Source organism: Venturia canescens, chromosome 4 (genome assembly GCF_019457755.1).
Source record: "Venturia canescens isolate UGA chromosome 4, ASM1945775v1, whole genome shotgun sequence".
Taxonomy (NCBI): domain Eukaryota; kingdom Metazoa; phylum Arthropoda; class Insecta; order Hymenoptera; family Ichneumonidae; genus Venturia; species Venturia canescens.
Genome location: NC_057424.1, coordinates 22837765 through 22859410, shown reverse-complemented (window position 1 = coordinate 22859410; position 21646 = coordinate 22837765). Strand labels below are relative to the sequence as shown.

The 21646-nt window shown below is 40.6% G+C and overlaps 1 protein-coding gene and 1 long non-coding RNA gene across 2 annotated transcripts in view; one reads left to right on the top strand and one right to left on the bottom strand.

Annotated features, from left to right (window-relative positions):
- The window catches only part of LOC122409567 (2-oxoglutarate-dependent dioxygenase htyE-like), a 34087-nt gene that overhangs the window by 9950 nt on the left and 2491 nt on the right, over positions 1-21646 (top strand). Inside the window, exons 2-4 of the mRNA XM_043417237.1 lie at positions 14763-14878; positions 19972-20087; positions 20683-21016. Coding sequence (XP_043273172.1) covers positions 14763-14878; positions 19972-20087; positions 20683-21016 — 566 coding nt within the window. The remainder of the gene's footprint in view (positions 1-14762; positions 14879-19971; positions 20088-20682; positions 21017-21646) is intronic.
- On the bottom strand, positions 16386-18306 carry LOC122409571 (uncharacterized). Its single transcript, XR_006260730.1, has 3 exons — positions 18183-18306; positions 16941-16969; positions 16386-16857 (listed from the first exon to the last, which is right to left on the bottom strand). It is a non-coding gene; the product is annotated as an uncharacterized lncRNA (long non-coding RNA).

The window sequence follows — 21646 nt, the reverse complement described above, 5'->3', positions numbered from 1 at the left end:
AGTTTTCAAACGATGCGGGAATTTCCGTCAACTATTTATTCATACGAGGTATTGATCAAAGCCCAAATAATTTGTAACGACCATTTCCTTGCGTGTAGGGCGAAATAGTAAATTTTTGAAACTAGAATTGTCCGTGCCACGATGAAAATAAGATTTCATCGTTTTCGCACAGTTGCGAGTCCCCACTCGCTGTTTCACGCATCCCTCACAACCAACCAATGACCCATTATAAAATTTCGAAACTTCCACAAAGACGTTTCTCCGCTGCATATCCGGTTCTCATTCCGTTTTTGTGAGCCAACGCGTGTGTCGAATATATGCCATGCAGTTATAAAACGATCGACGTTTATTGTATAGCGACTTGGGCACACGGACACATACATCGAAGGACCAGTCGAGTCTAGACTCTTGAAAAGAGTGCAACACCCCGCGCGCGTCTTCTCCTCGCCCGTATTACAATCCTCTTGAACATTTTCGTCTTGATCCTCTCCCCCCTCTTCTCCGGCTCTCTTGCCACCGCGACTGCTCTGTTTTGCGAAACGGGCATCGAGCCAACGTCCAAAGGGTTCTTACCAGATTGGCTATACCGCTATTATACATACACGCTTTTGTACACACCATTTATTTACCACTGCGTATGCCGTGGGCCGTACGTATGTACGGCTCGACGCATGCACAATTATATACCACTCGACATGGCAAGCGAGACAATTTTTACTTCTCTTTCTCTTCTCGAAACGCGCTCGCTCGTTCTCGAGCTTGCTTGCGAAACGTGCAACTGACACCAACTCGACCAAACACTGACCTGTATTCTTTCGTAGTTTTTTATTTTCTCAGTTTTTTTTTCGGTTTCGCCAACTAGGTTCAATTTTTTTCGTGTTCTTTCGAGATAGGATGAACGGAGTTTGAACTAAAATTAAAGTAGTTCCGGGGTTCTTCATAGTCAAGTTTGCAACTACTTTATGTTGATTCATTTCGAGCATAAATTGTTAACAAAATTAATGAACGCTTACATTGAGAATATTTTGATCATAAGAATGTAATAAAATGCTTTAAAAATATCATAAAAGATGAAATTTATACTTCAACTTGACTAGTTAATGATTGAGTGTGACACTTTGAATACACATGCCTAGGGAACATTTTTATTGTGCGACAGAAAGTTTATATCTATGTAATGCCACCGAGAAAAGGGAATGGTCCATTCATTCAAAAAAAGCGAAGCTACTAGACGAATGAAAACGCGCGTGAGTCATGAGGCTGAAGTTTGCAACGTTGGAGTCCAACGAAATGGTGTAAAAAAATTCTCCAAAAATTTCAGTAATTCTCCAATTTCGTTTCCTGTCGAATTTCCAATTCGTAGTTTTTCAACCTGCACTGATACTTATTGAAATAAAAAACTGGTTAATTAAAAATGTTTTTTTCCTCATTTGGTTAGACTCCAACGTTGCAAACTTCAGCATTGTTGAGTCAGTGTCGATAAGAAATTCGATGAAATTCCCGTAATTCCCGAATTTGCTCGAAGTTCAATCAGCCGTTACCAGCAGTTCAACGTGGTGACTGACATCCGCTTTCGACGCGTCAAAAACTCAAGTTTTTTCACGTTTTCTTTCTTAAAAACCCTGCAACTTAATGTTTTTTTTTTTTTTTTTTTTAAGAAATTGAATCTGTGATGAAATTTTTTGACGATACAAACTTTTCCAAAGCTCGAACAGCGCATAATTTTTTCACAATTGAATAACTCAAAATTGTCAATAAAATAATGGAAAATTTTACTATCAATTACCACAAATAAAAGTTACATTGGTAACGATGCTGAACTTTGCGACGTTGGAGTCCAGCGAAATGAAGAAAAAAAACACTGCAATTCAAGAATTTTTTATTTCACGAAGCATCGGTGCAGGTTGAAAAACTACGAATTGCAAATTCCACAGGAAACGAAATAATTGGAGGGTTTTACATCGTTTCTTCGGAATTTAGACATGGAATTTTTCATCACTCGTCGCTACTCGTCTCTCGATGCTTTCTCAAGTGTGTTCGACCATCGACCGTCGCTTGGCGTCGGATCCCCCCTCCCACGAAGATGACACGTAGCGACACCAATCTACAAAACATGAGAATTACATTTTTTCTCAAATCCCAACTTCGAGCTTCTCGAATATTTCGAACCATTTTTCTCATTTGCTTATCGAGCTTTTTTTGCTTGAATTTCTTCTCTGTACCTTCGTCGTTGTTTCCGCTCGCATCGACGAATTTCACGAACCCAAAAACTTAGACTTTTTTTCCGGAAATTGTGCGACGAAAAAATATCCGCTCCTGCGAACTTTTCGAGGCTGGCGTTTGCGTGCATTCTCCTGAGAATTTTCGACGAGAAAAATGAGCTCGCACACATGGACGTGAGCGACAGCGAGGCGTCGCTCCGATCCATGTAAACAGGAAGCGCATTTTTACAAGGCAAAATTGTTGCCTCTGAGAACGCGCATTCTTCACGCACTCGTATACCAAAATGTATCTCTCGCTTCTTTCAATACGTCATTTATTTTTCTTTTCCCGTCGATAAATAAGAGACATTTCGTGCGCATGGGGTCACTTTGAGCCCAGGTCATTTTTGACATCGAATATCTCGGTAACTATGCGCTTTTCGGAATAAAAGGTTTAGTCACTTTTTGCAGTGAATTGATCCAACTTTAAGGCTGCAAAGTCGGATTTCCAAAAAAATCTTTTTTCACTGTTCAAAAATGTGCTCAAAGTTGATAGTGCGCGTAGAAAGCACTTTTTCGGTTAAGTCTCTCGTAAAAAATTAAATTTTGAGTTTTGAAAAAAATCCTTTCAGAGTTTTGCAGACAAGGGTCCATGCTTTAAGGGAAAAATAGTCCACTTTGCAACCGTTCCAAAAAGTGTATTCATTTTGGAGTATGAAGTTGGCTATGCTCCCTACTTTTAGAGAGGGGATAACGATTTCTTATTATTGGGGTGCTCGTCTGTAAATGCTATTAATGTGAGAAAAAAAATTGTTTGGGGTCAAGCTGACCCCAGATGTACACTAAGGGTTAACCGGGCGAGCTTCTCGCGGGTTAAACGCCGGCAACGAATGACACTTCGAGAATTTTCTTTCGGGGAGTCGTAAACGTGAGCACGTTGAACCTGCTTCGTCGAGGACATCGCTGTGCCAAAATATTTTGGGAAAAAACGTCGTCGCATGTGCAGAAAAGGCACGGAAATATTTTCTGTTTCTCTCGAGGAAAAAGAACTCAACGGTTTCGTACTTTTTCAGAAAAGGTTCGACGCGTTGCGACTCGGCTCTGCGTTCGTGTTTTGGTGCGATTGCGGTCGTGGATTTGACCTTCGCTCGTGCGACGGTGCGGCTCGTTTTCCAAAACTCGTGATTTATTCTCAAACAAGGGGCGCAAACATGTCTTCGGTCTCGAAGTGTACGTTGCGGAAAGACTCTCTTCCGGTCACGATCTGACACTCTCGGATGAAACATTCGTTGAAACGAATACGATGCGCAATTGAATAAAAAAAATTCGTTTTTATCGTCGCACGATTTTACCGCGGTCCTTGTCTCCAAGCCCGCTCCTTTTTCTCTCGAGAACAGTAGGAAAAATCGTCGATTTCTTTTCTCCGAAAATTCGGTGAATTAATGTGGCGCTCACGCGGATTTTCTCGTGCGGTAATCCAACCAGGAGATCAGCAACTCGCTCAGAAAATATAAAAATCTTATTAAAATGGATCGATGAAAGCGTTTGGAAAAATTGAAGGTCCGCGTCCGGTGGACGAGTCATTGAAACTATTTGTTTGCCTCGAACGGGGAAAAATAATAATTGAGCTTAAAGAACAAACAACACTCGTCTCGTATTATTAATCCAATCGGCTATTTTCAAGAGTCGCTACTCGGTCTTTCGATGAATTCACCAGGAACGAATTAATTAACGTTGTCCCTGGAAAATGAACGTCGCCGCTCGCAGGCAGCCAGGCCTCGGTGGGAGAAAGAACAAGTAAGTCAAAAAGGAGGATAGAAAATGAGAATGAAAAGAGATGAGAGAACCGTTGATCATTCAACTGCCTCGTGCTGCGTTTTCTACGTGGCTTCTTCTCTCTGCTATTCCTTTTATATTTATTACTGTCATTCGACTACCTTATTTGCTATTACTTTAATTACATTTCAAGCTCCATTGGGGAACATCGACGCGAGAATCCAAGAAAATTTTCAAATTTACAGAATTCAATGGCGACCAAGCTGAAAAATAAGAATTTCCGTTTCTCGAAGAGTCAAATTTCCGGGCAACGAGGATCCTTCCGTCGCGCCAGGAATCTCGATGATGCGTGTAGCCACGATAAATTTCGTATTTATTAAATTATTTTTCCGGGAAGTGGGAACGATCGCTGATCGTATAAGGCGCGCCATTTTTTATCGTGCGCTCACTCTTCCTGGATCAATTTGTAACGAAAATGTTCGAGCTTCATTTTGGGAAATCAAGATAAATGTTGGTCTCGTTGCGAATTGAGGCAACGGCGCGGATCCTTCTTGCTTCGATCGGGCGTCGAAGTCTCCGGAGTCGTATTATTATGGGGCGAAATTTCCTCCTGTAACTCAGCAACTATTGATTTTATGAAAAAACGTTTCATACAAAAATTGTAGAAAATTGTGTGCTCTGCAACTTTGTTTAATCCGTTTTTTTCGTATTTCCAAAAATTCTTGAGATATCAACTAAAAACTTGAATTTGGTTCTTTCAATCGACTGTATCTCGAAAAATACTGACAAGAGAAACAAAAGATGTTAATGAAAAAGATGAGAAATTTTGTCCCCCGTGAAAAAGGTCCTTACCATTTTTAACGTAAAACTCACCGCTTTCGAGATATTTGCAAAAACGCGCTTTTCAAGATGGCTGCTGAAGCTCGCGGTTTCGACACCCGGAAATTGTTTTATACCCAAGAAAGCACCCTCTGAAATCCAATCGAAAAATCAATTATCAACATTTTTTGTTTTGCCAATGTCCATGTTTCCTGGACGACGTCACACGCTATTTATTTGTTTATACGGAATCGAATGCAGCGGCTAAAGACAATCCGGCTGCGTCGTGCTCGGGGGAAAAAATGAATATTTTTCTTCAACCAACTTTTATACTCATAAAATTGCCAGGGCCGAAGTGGTTTAAAAACGAGTGATTCTTTCATAAATATATTTGCACAAGTGTGTCGGTCTCACGAGACGGATCGTCACTGATTCGAGGCTCGTATTATAATTATCATCATTAATATATGTGCATTAATGTAACGATCCTCGTGCGAGTCCCGCCGGGTATATGAGCGTTTATCAGGCGAAAGTTAGAAAACGACTGGAACGAAGGGGTTTTTCGCGTGATTCTGTGCCAGTTTTTGCCATACTCGCCAACACTTTCGCGCCCATGCCGCCTACGATTTTTCATACAAACCCACGAGTGCGCGCACACACGATCCTGCGGAGAGCCGAAGAACGATTCTGTGCGGAGGAATTTCAACGGTGAATTGATCGATGCAAATATTTTATCGATTCAACGTTTTAAGGAGTGGAACGTGCAAAAATATGATTTCTTGAGTTCATCATATTTTCCTATTCTTCCTGTTTATGCTGCCGACAACGAGCTTGCTCCTCGCCTCCACGCACTATTCACTTTCTTTCCATTGAAAAATCACAGTCGTTGCTTCGAAACTGATCGTGACTGGTGGGAATAAAACGTTGGAATTACTTCAATTTCGAACAGCCAAAATCTCGAGATTATCCACTTCGAATGATAATACGGAGACGGATCATTTCGACTGGAGCTTTGAATGTCAGAAGTGAAGTATAAACTTCAATTCTGAAATATCGATTTTCCGAAAATTCGACTAGCACTCTTTCCATTCATAAATTACTGCAATCAACTGTGAATATTCACAATTTTGAAAATATAATAACGAAAGACCGAATATCACTGAGGCTGAAATACTGAAGGACCAAAAAGTCGAACGGTCAAAATGGTGAAACGTTAGAAAGTCGACCGATCGAAATGAAGAAACGCGCAGTGCAGCTCAAAATACACGCTTCTCGCTCGCTCAGACTCGTCATCACCAAATTTCGACTTTGGCCTTTTCGAGCCATCGCCATTCCGCGTATCCAAGTTTTATAGAATCGAAAAATGCACTTTCGATTTTTTGCTACTCTCCATTCTGGTCTCTCTACAAAAAAACTGCTCTCCATTGTTGAATTCGAAAATGTGGACTTTTGACATTCGTATGGTAAAAATTGCACTCGAAATGAAAACTATCGAAATACATATTTTCGAGTAAATGCGAATTCAAAGAATGAATATTCGATTAAACACCCAATATTCATTTGTTCGAATAAGTGAAAACGAAGGAAAGTACAATCGTCGAAATATTGTCATCTTTTACGAAGAATTACGAGTGTTTTTGCAATTGTTTCGGTGCGCAAATCCGGTGAAACGTTTATTGAGTTTTCTCAGGAATTCATCTCAACGAAAAGACGAAGTTGCTCGTAAGATTTGGTGAAAATATTGTTCCTAAAATCACGAGTCGAATAGGCGAGCAGGATCATTACGGCGAAATAAATTTCTTTACTTTCTCCCAATTAATCTCGCAAGCGGTGGGTTCTGACGCTGCAAAAGTGGTGCGCTCTGCTGTACGAGCCCGCGTGCAATCGTTTCCAATGATTAACCGATGCTCTGAATCACGCGACTGTCCTCAAGTATAAATCCGATCGCTCGTGGTTCGACATCAATGTTTTGCGCAACTTTTTCCCGACGCGATGAGATCGAGTGTCACGAGCCTTTATTATAAGAAAGTAGTAAAATAAGCTGCGGAAGTTTCACCGCGAAAACAATATTCGCGTTGTCCTCTGATCTCGTCGCACGCCGCAGCTCGTCCTTTTTCAAACGATTCTATCGAGTAAAAATCCACTGCGCTTTGAGAACCGCGATAACACCGGGTCCGCAGTGGCTCTGGTCGAACCGAGATTTCAGACGATTGTCGTCGACGAAAAGCTGTTAACGTGCTTGCCAAAAAATCCGCTCGACAATTGTTGAAACTGACATCCATTTTGAAAAACTGAGAACGAGAGTGTCGCGCCGCTCTCGAAGAAGCATTTTCACAAAGGACCATTGTCCAGGAGCTAAAATGACAAATACGTCGCGACAGCCTTGAATTTCAATAAGATCGTGTCAAACGTCGACGTTCCTCTCTCTCTTCGGAAGCCCTGACACGACTCGAGCTCAAAACTCAATTTTTATTTTCGAGAACAGGACACAAATTGGGAGTTGCAAAAAGTAGCTGGCAAATCGAGTCTGCGAATGCGCGACACTGAAGTTTGCAGCGCGTTGGAGTCCAACGAAACGGTCTGAAAAAACTCTCCAACGATTCCAGTAATTCTCCGATTTTTTATTCTCCCAACAAAAATGATTTTCGTGACGACGCTGAAGTTTCCAACGTTGGAGTCCAACGAAATGAACGAAAAAAACGTTTTTAATTCACCAATTGTTTATTTCACGAATCGTTGGTGCAGCTTGAAAAACTACGAATCGCAAATTTGGCAGGGAACAAAATAGGAGAATTACTGGAATTATTGGAGAGTTTTTTTCGATCATTTCGTTGGACTTCAACGTTGGAAACTTCAGCGTCATATTTTCGTGCAACGTAAACTTGAATTTTTATCAAAGCAAACTTATTCAAATCCCGATAAAGCATTGACAGACTCGCGGGCAAGAGAAATTGCAAGTTACGATCGAAATACGTTGCTTTTTGTACAATCGCTTTATTAATAGTCGATAGTTTAGTTATGGGCTCTTTAGAAGCGTCGAAGTGGAGTGTGAGCGACGGCGACAATGCCGATAAGCAATTCGTGGCGTTCGTCGCGTGTCCCTCTCTGAAAAACGGACTTTCTACAAGGTCCGAAATCCAGTAGCGGCCGGTTCACATTTGACGAGTTCTGAATTCTTGGGGAGTGATCGTAGCGCCCCATGCCAGGATCCCTCGGGGCAGCGGTGACAGTTGGCTCAAACGTGTCGAGACTCGGCGGTCTGACAACGAGCAATTAAGCACGATACGAACGTTGTTTCGTTCTCACTCAAACAACCTCGATCGCTCATATTTTCCTCAGTCATGCGCCGTTCATTATCGCCGTTCAAGGAAACGGAATTTCCTTATTTTGTTTTTTATGACGCTGAAGTTTCCAACGTTGAAGTCCAACGAAATGATCTAAAAAAACTCTCAAATAATTCCAGTAAATCTCAAATTTTCTTCCCTGCCGAATTTCCAATTCGTTATTTTTAAAGCCGCATCGATAATTCGTGAAATAAAAAAAATAATTGATTATAAATCGTTTTTTTCGTTCATTTCGTTGGACTCCAACGTTGCAAACTTCAACGTCGTTGTTTTTTTTCCTTCTTTCCTTTCGATCAATCCAGTCCCTCGAGTTGTTTTTCCACCGCGGCGCGGTGATGAACGGAGATAATGTTGACGCCGTTTCGAGGCATCAAACCGAAATGACGTTTCTCTACGAAGGAAAAACGCTGAATGTTGTAAACAATTGAGGCGTACACACGAACATCGCGGCATCCGGCTCGGATTTTGCGGTTATATAGACGGACGAGCGGACTTGGCTGTGGCCTCGTTTTAAATATCATTATGGATGAGTTGCACGTACGCGGTAACGGGCAAGGACGGCGCAATAGTATTCTCTTCATTTAATAACGATTAAAAATAATCTTCGAGAGCCCGCATCATTCGAGTTTTCAACGCGAAGGGAACGTGAGGAAAAAACAGTGCTGCGATGCCGAAAGCGCCGTTGAAACGAAATAACATTATTTTTCTGGATTTCGAAAGCCTCCGGCTCGAATATTCTCTATGTTCGCTGATGGACTGACGCGTGCACACGCGTATGAATCGAGCGTCTTATCCTCGTGATTATGAGCGTTGAAAAAAAATTGAGCATTGGAAAACGCTCAAACTCATTCGGAGTTGGACGAACGAAAAAAAATACTGTTTTCACGAATTTTTTCGACCGGTATAAATTATAAATATGGATATAGAAAGTGATAGGTCTGAAAAATACACTCTTAAAATACACACAAACATTTTTTTATATTCATTTTTCTCAATTTTCGTACAGAAAAATGGGGAGAAAAGAGATAAAAAAAAGGTTTGTGTGCGCTGTTGACGAAATCTCTGGAACGGATGATCTGAAAAGAAATTGGTTTTAGATTCAGCGGGTAAATGGCTACAGCGCGTATCGCAGGATTTTTCATTTCGCCAAAAATCACAAAATGGTGGCCATTTTTTTCAAAAATTACGAAAAAACCCCGTTTTTTCGTCGTTTTTTATAAATGAAAAATAGTTCCACTAAAAATTTCAAAATTCGTATGATACGCGCGACAGCTTTAGTCACACACATGCTAAAATTTTGGCAAGGAACGGTTCGATAGCTTCGGAGATTTGATCAACGAGCCCTCGAAGAACGTAATTTTGAGAACAACGCTTTTGAACAAAGGCAGGTGCGCGGTAGCGCGCTCGGACAGCCGAGTAAAGGTCGCTCAAAAGTACACTTGGACTGCTCAGATCTTTATAAAATTTTACCATGATACATTGAAATAAGTATACTTTCGAAAAAGGCAATAAAAAAAAGTATTTTTTTGAAAATTCTAATTAGGGTAGAGCCCTTAAAAACTGCGCAATTTTAATAATACGCGAGGAAAATTTATCGGGCGTAACGGATGAAGTAAATGGAAAAATCGCTCATTCCTATCTGTTGGCTTTTTCCTTCCAAGTTGGCAATAAAAAATGAATGATCATTCATTAACGAACTTTATTGGAGTGAAATATTGACGCTTGAACGCAAGTCGGCGGCGCAACGCGGTTCCGGCGGTTAGCCTCTATAAAAGGTATGAGGAAATGAATTGATTTCATCGCCGACTTTATATCCGGGGAAATAAAAGAAAAATGACAACTTCGGATCGCGATGAGTTCGGAGCAGTCGCAACTGTTGAAAATTTGAGTCTATCGTCGAATTGGTTTTTCGTATGTAATTCTGGTCACCGCCTCCTTCACTCATGCGTCACCAACCGTCGTTCTGAATTAACGAGAGTCGCGATACAATATCAGCTCAAACGAGTCGCGGCGTTTCCGCTTAACTCTATCTCTCTCCCTCTCTTCTTCGTCGCTCTTGCCATCGTCACGCGTGTGTTGTGCGCTTAAAGCCTCTCGCGGTTATCTTTATTTCTTCGAGTTTATTGAATTCTTTTCGATACCGACGCGTGCAATCGTACATGGTGAATTTGCGATTTGAACATTTATTTTCCAGGTTTTTTTTATCCGCTAATCGACGCACTGCATTTTCGCATCAACGAACCGAGGAAATTCGTGTTCGCTTGAAATATAAGCAAACAATCGGAGTCCGGAAGCAAGTCGTCAAACGTGTCGACCAAGATCAAGGCGATTCGGTAAAAGATTAGTTTTTTCACTTATCACTCGGTCGATCTCAGGCTTATCGGCACTTGGCAAGATCTTTGAGATTCGGACGCGCCATGGTCAAGCATCTACCCAAATTAAGGAGGTTCAAACACATCTTATGGAAACATTATTTTTCAACTTTGAACGATACACATTTTTTTTAACTGAAACCTTAATTATTCACCCTCTCGAAATTCAGATATTTATTGCTGAAGTTCGCACTTTTACAAAGCTTCCACAAGCTTCCATTTTCAACGAAGTTGAAGTTTGCAACGTCGGAGTTGATCGAAATTAACGAAAAAAACGATTTATAATTAATTGTTTTTTTATTTCACGAATTATTGATGTGGCTTGAAAAATAACGAATTGGAAATTCGGCAGGGAAGAAAATTGCAGATTTACTGGGATTATTTGAGAGTTTTTTTAGATGATTTCGTTGGACTCCAACCCTGGAAACTTCAGCGTCATCGTTCTCAACAATGCCCGATTACCAGACGGCGAAACCTCTCCAAATTTTTTACACGTAATTGAGGGTAGATCACGAAATAAAAATAATCAGAATTTCATCAAATTTGGTGATAACATTCTTTGGCATCAAGTATACAAACACAATTTTTTTCAACATTTTTTTACCACATGGTTATCGCATAATTGAGCGTCAAATCGAACTTCTCATCCACGAGATGTATAACTGTATATATTTAAAATCTATTCTTATAGACGTGAACTTTAGTGTTCAATTACTCGAGAGCTATGTGGTAGAAAAATCTTAAAAAATTGATATTTTATATATTTTTGAAGAATACATTTACCAAATTTTATGAAATTTTTATCATTTTGAAATTCTTAATATTTTTAACATGGTTTAGCAATGTATTTTCCTTATGGTATCCTTTCTTGAACTTTCTTAAGGGGGTCACCTCGTGTGGCAGCTGGATTTTTTGCGGCGAGGAAAAAAAAACAGATTTTTGAAATTCGAAGGGTTTATTCATTGGTATTTCAAATCTGTGATAGAATTTTTTAACTCTCATATCTCGGGTTAATTCGGTGTGAAACTACTCCATGGGAACCCACGTTTCTCCATGGTTTCCAAGATTCGGGAGGATTGCTTCATCTGAGATGAAAAAACGAAAGAGCGTTTTGGTTTTTGACGCAGTGGCTATCGCCTGAACTAAAATCATACAGAAATATTAAAAATTGAAGGATTATTGCGCTATGAAAAACTTGTGAAATTTCAATAATTAAAATCTGGTTTTGATCGCGTCGATCGAACGTAATTTCGAATCGGACTCGCCAGGACGGAATCGTTGGTCGCCAGGGAAAGAGAGACAGCGCGCGCGAGTGCATCTTCATGAAAACTTCGGATTATAACAGCGAAAGATAATTTTGGCTTTTGCGTCAACGAACTTTATTCGCGTTAAAATGTTTGCGGGAAACGCCGCGTTTGCGAAGTTTTACGCTGGACCGGCGCTCTTCGCGAACAATTTCTCCACAAAATAGCAGCGATCCAACGAATCGCTTCTCCCGCGGTATGGGCCAAAATTTACGACGCTGAACTTCGCAACGTTGGAGTCCAGCGAAACGAGCGAAAAAAGGTTTAGAATTCGCCAATTTTTAATTCCACGAAGCATCGTACGAATTACAAATTCGGCAGGAAACGAAATTTTCGAATTATTCGAGAGTTTTTTCGCACTTTCGTTACCGCGCCATCGCTGTGCTCGAACACAACGGGACGTTAGCGACCGAAAAGAACAATAAAACGGCGTCTGATTTTGATAAATGATAAAACAAGAGTAAACATTCCACGGCAATATTTCATGGCGACACGTACAGAGCGTCTTTACGAAGCAAAGTTTACAAGCGAGCGCGCACGGGGAGAAGGAAAAAGAAGGTGAAGATCTTGAATAATACGAAGGAAGGAGGTCGCGCGAGTAAAGATTCTGAACGAGGTCGAACACTCGCGCATATTTTATGCTCAAAATGTCTCCAGAGCCGTCCGTGAAATTTGATGTTTCGAATAAACGAGAAGATGACAAAGAGCTCTCTGTCAAGATCTCGTGGAAATGTTGCAGGAAGACCGCGACGCACGCATCGATATTCACGGATGCCCTTCTTTCGCTTCCGCTCGTTCGTGCTACTTCTCTCTTCCCTCTACGATCCTCCTTCACTTTTCTTCTTCCTTCTCCTCCATTCGTAATCTCTGACTCCTCGTTAATACGAGGTGAAATAGTAGGTTTGTATGGCTTTCTTAATTGGCACAGGCCTCATCGCAAAAACCGTTTCCGTACGCGATGCTTCTCCAAATCGGAGTGCAGCCACTTTTTTCCCGAATTCATCTCCGTAACTATCTCGATTTGAGAAGTAGCTCGGTTTCAAAGTTCTGTGAACTGTGTAAACGTTGGAATTTTAAGTGTTTTTTATTCATTTTATAAATATAATTTGGTTGGACGGATTTACAGAAGACGTACGACGCTGAAGTTTCCAACGTTGGAGTCCAACGAAATGAACGAAAAAAACGTTTTTAATTCACCAATTGTTTATTTCACGAATCGTTGGTGCAGCTTGAAAAACTACGAATCGCAAATTTGGCAGGGAACAAAATAGGAGAATTACTGGAATTATTGGAGAGTTTTTTTCGATCATTTCGTTGGACTCCAACGTTGGAAACTTCAGCGTCATGAAGACGTTGTACACACATTTTACGTACTCAAAAGTACTGGAAAAATATCTTTTTTTTTCTATTTTTTCAATGGCACATTTTTTACAACGGTGCGTTGAAAATGGCGCCTCTTCAATCGGCGTTGACAGCAAAACGGAGTTTTTATCCCGGCGACTTTATTCAAATTGCATTTTGTCGAGAGAACGTACATTTTCAGCCTGACGTAGCCATTTTTTGATGAACTTTTTTCTCTTATTTTATAAACAATTTTCTATTGAGAAATTCACAAAAATTGTGATTTTTTTCTTCAAACGGTCGCCATTTTTTTTCTAAACATTATTTTGAAAATTCCCTGCGCCGTGCGATAGCTGATAGCATATATTTTAAGAATCTTTTTGGTCTTTTGTTCTGATTTTCGAGATTTGCTGTCAACGCCGATTCAAGGAATACCATTTTCAATACACCATTGTACAAAAGAACACCACGAAAAAAAGATTGAAAACAATTTTTTCCAGCACTTCTGAGTACGTGAAAAATGTGGACAAGATTTTATCGAAATTCATCGAACCAATTTTAATTACAATGCTGAAGTTTGCAACGTCGGAGTCCGACGAAATGAGGGAAAAAACATTTTCAATTCACCAATTATTTGTTTCACAAAATATCAGTGCAGGTTGAAAAAGTACGAATTGGACAGGAAACGAAATTGGAGAATTGCCGGAATTTTCGGAGAATTTTTTAACATCATTTCGTTGGATTCCAACATCGCGAACTTCAGCCCCATTTTTTATTTATAAAATAAACAAAAAAGACCGTAAATTCCAACGTTCGCACTGTTAATCGAAATGTTTCAAGCCGAAACATTAACCGAAAATACAAATCGCAAGCTGAGCAAATTTCCGTCTTTTTCCTCATTTGCATTATTACTCATCGATATGAAAAAAGTGACCTCGTCTCGCGACGTTCGTCAAAGCCCTCGGTTGACGGTCCGTCGCAAAAATAGCCAATCTTTTTCGGGTCCATCGGCACGAGGATTTCCAATTTATTCATCCGAACAGATACATTCATAACGTGAGTCAATGTATGAATCTTTCTCATTCTCCTCGTCATACATGCGCTTTGGATCCGCGTCAGCGCGCCCTCTCTCTACACTCGTTGACGTTTCGAACACAGACGTAGACGATTTTCTAAGGAAAACGCGTGTACCTCGACGAAGTATAGGCTCCTCGTGGCGCATTCGCTTTTCGAAGGCTCCAAAGCGCGGCGTCACTCTGAAAATTTATAACCACCGGAGCCACTGCACGCTCTGCGTCTCGCTAATTTCAACTCATTTTTAAGGGGTTTCAACGTCATGAAATACAACGCTCGTACATCATCGGAGTCGCAGTTCTCTTTCCCCTTTATTTTTTTCTTCTCTCGTATTCATTGAAGAAATCGTGACATACGAGACGATTCTCTTGACATTGTATGCGTGGGTGTGAAACTTTGGTGAGCGAAATGCGATCGTTTATCTTTGAAAAGAGATTTTACTCGACGAAATCGATCATTCGGATGTGAAACGTCCGATATGCACGAAACAAGATGGCCTTCTACAACTCTCTTTTCGTTTTTCCATTTCAGGCCTCGAGCGATGTCCGCAGAAGGGAGTGGTCAAGCAGGTCGCCTCGAAACTCGTGCGGGCTCTCTCCGAGAAGGGATTGGCGTTCATCGTCAACCACGGGATCCCTGATTGCAAGGTAACTACGAGAGAAAAAAGGATGCGGATGGGGCCTCGGCGCGTCGCGTCGTCGTAGCTTCGTTGCGTACGGAGAAGAGCGTCAGTCCGGGCTCATACGGCGGACGACGATCCTTTAAAAAATGGAGGAATTAGACTCGTTTCGTTTATCCGAAATGCAATGCTTTGGGCGGAACTTTACAAAGATTCGCCATCTTTTTTCTTCGAATTTTCGATCTTGTGAAAGCTAGAATCGATTTAAACTCGGAAGGGGGTAGAATCGAGGCGACAATTCATAATGAGAAGGTTTATCGGTGTGTAGCGTAACACGATCCGTGTACGTGACGTAAGAAAACGCTATCGCGGAAAAATAACTCGAAAACTTGGCGTCACGCTTGCCTGACGACGTTAATCCACCGTTTGATATTCCACTTTTCAATTATTCGAAACCGGCGACATGAAAAATTTATAGCAACTCGTATTCAAGCGTGCTTGTTCTCCGTCGAATTTGCGAGATGACAAGAGCCGGATTTCTCAACGGAGAACTCAACGGATTCGTGAAAATTTTATATTCTCGACGAGATTTTTATCGGAGAATTGTTGAACCCTCGCGTTCCGTTTTGTCTTGGAAGAGACTCCTAACGAATTTAGTTCGAATTTTCCAGGTGTCTAAATTGGGTCGATTTACGACGCTGAAGTTTCCAACGTTGGAGTCCAACGAAATGAACCAAAAATACGTTTGTAATTCACCAATTTTTTATTTCACGACTCGTTGGTGCAGCTTGAAAAACTACGAATCGCAAATTTGTCAGGGAACAAAATAGGAGAATTACTGGAATTATTGGAGAGTTTTTTTCGATCATTTCGTTGGACTCCAACGTTGGAAACTTCAGCGTCATGTCGATTTTTACTTCCTAATTGAAAATATTATCACTCTAAATTAATGTCAGAGTTATTGATTCAATATTGTAAATAAATCTGTTCAACTTATTTTTTGGCGAATTAAATGGATGAAGAAAAAAGTGTTAATGAAAGGAGTATGACGGGAATGGGCCAAGTCGAGAAGAAACAAAATTCCGAAATAATTTCGTTCGATCTTTAACGTAATTTTTTTATTACTAGTAAGAAAATCGTCTCGATTTTTTTCAGACCTTCGTTCATTGTTATTGTGAAAATTTTTCATAAACTTCGTAAGAAGCGTTCATTCGTTATATGGAAAACAATTTTTCTTCATATTTAAGGAGGGTGGATCGCGGCGATACAATGTTGCCATTGCTAAACCATGTTGAATACATTAAAAATTTCAAAATTATAAGAATTTCATAAAATTTGGTAAATGTATTCTTTAAAAATATATAAAATGTGTCAATTTTTTTAGATTTTTCTACCACTAGCTCTCGAGTAATTGAACACTAAAGTTCACGTCTATAAGCATAGAGTTTACATAAAAAGTTCGATTTAACGCTCAATTGTTCGATAACCACGTGGTCAAAAAATTTGAAAAAAAATTGGATTGCACACTTGATGCCAAAGAATGTTATCACCAAATGTGATCAAATTCTGATTACCTTGATTTCGTGATCCACCCTCCTTAAACAAGTTTATCTAATAACCAATAAGACGAATTATCCAATGAAACTCTGTAAATTTCAACACTTAAAAAATCGTTTCGTGTCTGAACTACGTCAAAAGCGTTCATAAGCATTTGTCGAGTGTTTTTATTATTATAATTATTTTCGTTTTTTCGTGGGCCAAACGTGATTCCTAAAAGTTTCACTTTTTCTTCGATCCTCGACGGGGCTCGAAAATTGTTCGGGGTTACGGTGAAACGGAATGAGAAATGTGAGCACGTATCGCGTTTGTTTCCGACCTTCCACAATAATCGCTCCGTCCCCTTGGCGAAAGTTGTTCTTAGTCTCGGACAACCGATACGCCTTCATTATCTGCAGACGTATCACGAAATTTTAAACCAACAGCTCTCTTTCTGGTCCCGTCCTCCCGCTATAAGTCGAAAAACGAAAGTAGACATTTTTTAATCAACGGTCATTAAGGACTGCAATGATCGTTCGTATTTTTTTTCCCACCTTGTTGAAACAATAGTTGAGTGGTGAACCTAGAGAAGGTACGTTCCCAAAGTAAATTAGTCACGTAAAAAAAAGATGGTTTTATAAAAATCTGAAAATGTGATTGAATTCGTAAAATAATCATTCAATAGCATGACGCTGCTGAAGTTTGCGACGTTCGAGTCCAACGAAATGATGAAAAAAGCCTCAAATAATTCCAGTTATTCTCCAATTTCGTTCCCTGCCGATACGATTCGTGAGATGAAAAATTGGCGAATTACAAATGTTGTTTTCCTTCGTTTCGTTGGACTCGAACGTCGCGAACTTCAGCCTCGTCCACAGCCGTGTCCCAAGCAATTTTCCAGCAAATAAAATTCTCACAAGGTTGTCGTAAGCGCATGTGCCAATTCTGAGATTCGAATGATATGAAATAATCGAGAAAACGAGACAGAACACAGTAGTGGACACTCACTGTCGGGCACTACAGTCGGTACTTTCCACGAGAGCTTGATTAAGATCTCTAGTGCAGCTTCAAAAAAACGCTTATCACGATTAATACACAGCTGCATTTACCGCGCCGTCTCGACATTCTTTTCGCCCGCGTTTACTATTTCGATCAAGATTTTACTTTTTCTCTCTCTCTCTCTCTCTCTCTTATTTCGATTCTCGTTAAACGCAAGCGTAAGCGAATGCGAATTTTCCCGAGTTCATTTTCCTCCTTGAGCGCATGCATTTATTTGTCCTCATGACACACATACGTAAATCATATTCAGGCCGAGATAGCGTTGGAGATTGACGAATTCGCGAAACTCTTCGAGAGCGAGAGTGTGAAAAAAAAACACGAAGAAGAAAAAAAAACGTTCCACGTGCCGGATCACGTGACTGGGACGTGATGAAAAATGCTGTTTTACACACCGTCGTGTTGGAGGCACGCTCGCCGCCGAGGCAGTTGCTATTTGTCGAGGCGCGTTTTGTGCTTCCAGAGGTGTACAATGTCGATGAAAAAAAATTTCGAAACAGCCGAATTGCGAGGCGAGCTGCGACGCAGGTCGTTGTTTCAAACACGATACGAAAATCGGTTTCTTTTTCACGATTACGAGGAACGAAATATTGACTCGTTATCGAACGGTCACGCACGAAACTCGTTTTGAAATTTCATCAAAGCTTTTACCATTCGATTAAAAACTATTGCAAATGTTTTGAAATTAAAAACTCGATCGAACGAAGATTACGAAAATATCAAATATTCAAATGTTTACTCACCGATTTCTTCGGTTTTCCAACACACGCGTTCGTGCGTGAGCGATTACAAAACGTGTGACGTAATCCCGTGACATTTATCTTTGGTATAAGCCCGCTTTGTCTTTACGTCCGTTCAATCGCAGTAATTCTCGCTCGGCGAAACTCCAGACTGCTCTCGATGTCGCGTGTTTCTCCGTCATCCGGTCTCCGCCTTCCCAATCCCTTTTCTCGGATCAAATTTACCGCTTTATCATTTCGCGTTGTCGAGATTCTTTGTTCCGGTAGATTAATTACACAGCCGGGCGGCTCTCGATCTTTTAAGTGGAGTGTCCAAACAAAGAGAATTCAACACATCGGGGACAACGGTGGGGCGAAAAATATCGCGTGGGCTCCGGCTTTGTTATGGAAAGTATAACGAAAGAACTTTTCGATCAATGCCATTTTCAACTATTTTTTATTTTTATGTAAGACCAGAGCGACCGACGCGCGATTCTTGCCGACTAATTGGACGGACAAAAAAAATACTATTTTCACAAATTTATTTGACGCGTACAAATTATAAATATGGATATAAAAGTGTTAGGCCTAGAAAATACACTCTTAAAATACACAAAATTTTGTTTTTGGTGGTCATTTTTCCAAAAAATACGAAAAAACATGTTTTTTCATGGTTTTTTGGAAATGAAAAATAGGTCCACTAAAAATTTCAAAATTCGTATGATACGCGCTACGGCTTTAGGCATAAAGAACACGTGCTAAAATTTTTTTAAGGACCGGTTCAATAGTTTCGGAGATTTGATCAACGAGCGAAAAACGTAATTTTGAGGAAAACGCGTTTAAACGAGGTCAGGTACGCGGCAGCGAACTGGGACAGCCGAGTAAACGTCGCTCAAAGTACAGTCTTTGTAAAGTTTAACCAAAATACTTTTAAATTAGTATCGTTTCGAAAAATGCATTAAAAAATCGACTTTTTGCAAATTCTAATTATTCCGCTTAATCAAATTTGAAGGTTGACGCTTAATGACGAATTTGAAGAAAGATTTTGACGAGTTAATTTTTTTTTCACTCGCCAATGAGGCGTGAATAATCTTTTCGAGTCGACCCCATATTCGCATCGATTTTTCGATATTTTTCCTTTCGAAATAAAACCTTGACTGTTTGAGGTTTCGCGAGTATATCGGCACAGAAGAAATGGGCAAGTATCGGGAAACGAGATACTGCGAGTTTTTACGGAAATCGCAAGAAAATTCGTCAATTTGGAGCGATCGAGCGTTTCTTCGAATCGCGATCTTCCAAGTTTCATCGGCGTTGACTCCGAAACGTTCTTCCCCCCGAGCAAACGACACCGAGACTTGTTTATTCAGATGCCAGATAATCGAAATAAAAGTGAACTATTTTTATAGAAAAGAAAAACGTTCGCAGCGAATGAAGAATCCTTGGGACGATTCGAGGCTTCAAAATTCTTTAAAATACGTTTCACACAATCATCACCAATTTGTCTCAATCAAAATTTTGATGCTTTCCGATTGAACTAAAATCAAAATCATCCGAACCGTTCGAGGACTTTTCCCAGAGCTCCGTTACCAGTGAATCGTAAAATTCAGAAAGGTTTCAATCGATATTTTGCAAAGTAGCCATAAAAACAAATATTCCTCGGGTAAACGAAGAGTTGAAAAGTCGTCTGTTCCCCCGCTGAATAATAATCTGAAAACAATTGGAGATGAGCGGGTCTACGATTTCCTTGAATCTCACGCGAACGGTGGTTTTGTCTTTGGTGCTTCATCGGCCGCGTTTTCTCTTTCTGTTGCAGATGAAGGCCGTGTACCGAGCCTTGGACGAGTTTTGCGTCTTGCCGGCGGATTCTCGCGCCAAGTACGAGTGCGTCGCACCCTCTAGTCACGGATACGTCAAGCCGGAAGTGGAGGAGTGAGTTTTATCGTTTTTCATTTTTCCCATCGCTCGGTCGTTGCTTCTCGGAGATACTGGCTCGAAAGCTCCGAAAGGGAGCCTTGAACAGTTTTTCAAATTGGCACGCGCACCAATCCGAATGAGTAATTCTCAGTTGGACGTGCCCGTGCAAAGTTATAAATGAGCGTTTAAGGAAGTTGGAGCGATATATATAGGACATCATACGAAAAATACATTAGATTTTATTATTCCAAATTAATGAATTGAAAATTTACGTGAATCTTCTTGAACAGCGCTTAATTATGTGTGAAAAATTTGGAGAGGTTTCACCGCCTGGTAATCGAGATATTCATTGTTGAAAATGACAAGGTTAAGCATGGGCTCTTATGGAAGCTTTCAAAAAATTGCCAACTTCAACAATTTCACAACAATCTCAATTTCACGACGGTGAATCATCGGCATATCCCGCCAGAAGTTTAATGCTGTCTTAAGCTTTCTGTTTAAAAAATTTTAATGTGCAAAGTTGGAAAATAGTTTTAACATAAGATACGCTTCAACCTCCTTAATCGGAGTGATTTTCAAACGATTTTGACGGGGTCGCTTTGTTTTCCAGTCCTTCGTCGCCGGCCGACAAAGAGGCCAGACACGCTTTCATCATCACCGGGGATACTGAAGTCTTGCCGGAAGACGAGGTGCCCGGTTTCCGTGCCGCTGTGGAAGAACTCTCGAGGGATTTTAAGCAGCTCTCGGGCATGCTGCTCCAGGCGCTCTCGGTGGGTCTGGAACAGCCGCCTGAATTCTTGCCCAGCAAGCACGCGCACATGCTTAAAGAAGGAAACGAAACTGCCCTTCGCCTTCTTTACTATCCGCCATCCGGAGTTGTCGAGTCCAGCCTCACTCATTACGGAGCGCGTTGCGATTACGGGACCTTTACGCTTCTCGCCCAGGTGCGTTGTGCGCAGACAAAATGGAAATCCGATCGCGATCGAATCCCTCGATTCGATTATAAAAATATAATCTCGGATCTCCTTCCGAGGAATGGAAACGATTCGCTGTCGCTAGTCCCGCATATTTGCAACGCCACGAACAATAATGACTTATGCGCTGGCAAGGTCGTGACGAACTCGCGTGATCGCTAAACACTCGGCATCATTCTCGGGTCGAATGATCCCTCGCACTTCTACTGCGGACGTGCGAACGTGTTTTTTTTTTCTTTTTCTTTTTTGCGGACTTATTGTCTCGTCGTTCATACTTCCGCAGTGATTTTACGTATCGCGCAAAAGTTCGATGAAGCTCATTGTGAATGAGGAATTTGTGAAAAAACCATATCGCCGTTGCTCATGGAAGATCATGCGTTACTTGTGATTCAAAAAAGCAACTGGACTGCTTTGCTCTTTTCATGATCAAAGAAACGATTAACATTTATTCTCACAATTATTAAAATGACGTGTAACTTATTTGTTAAGATTGATAAATTTTGAATATTATCGTAGCGGTTAAAATACTTTCGTAGTAAAATCGTCAAGCAGAATGTGACGAAAGCCATCTTCTATTTATGTGCGTATGCATATCTAGAT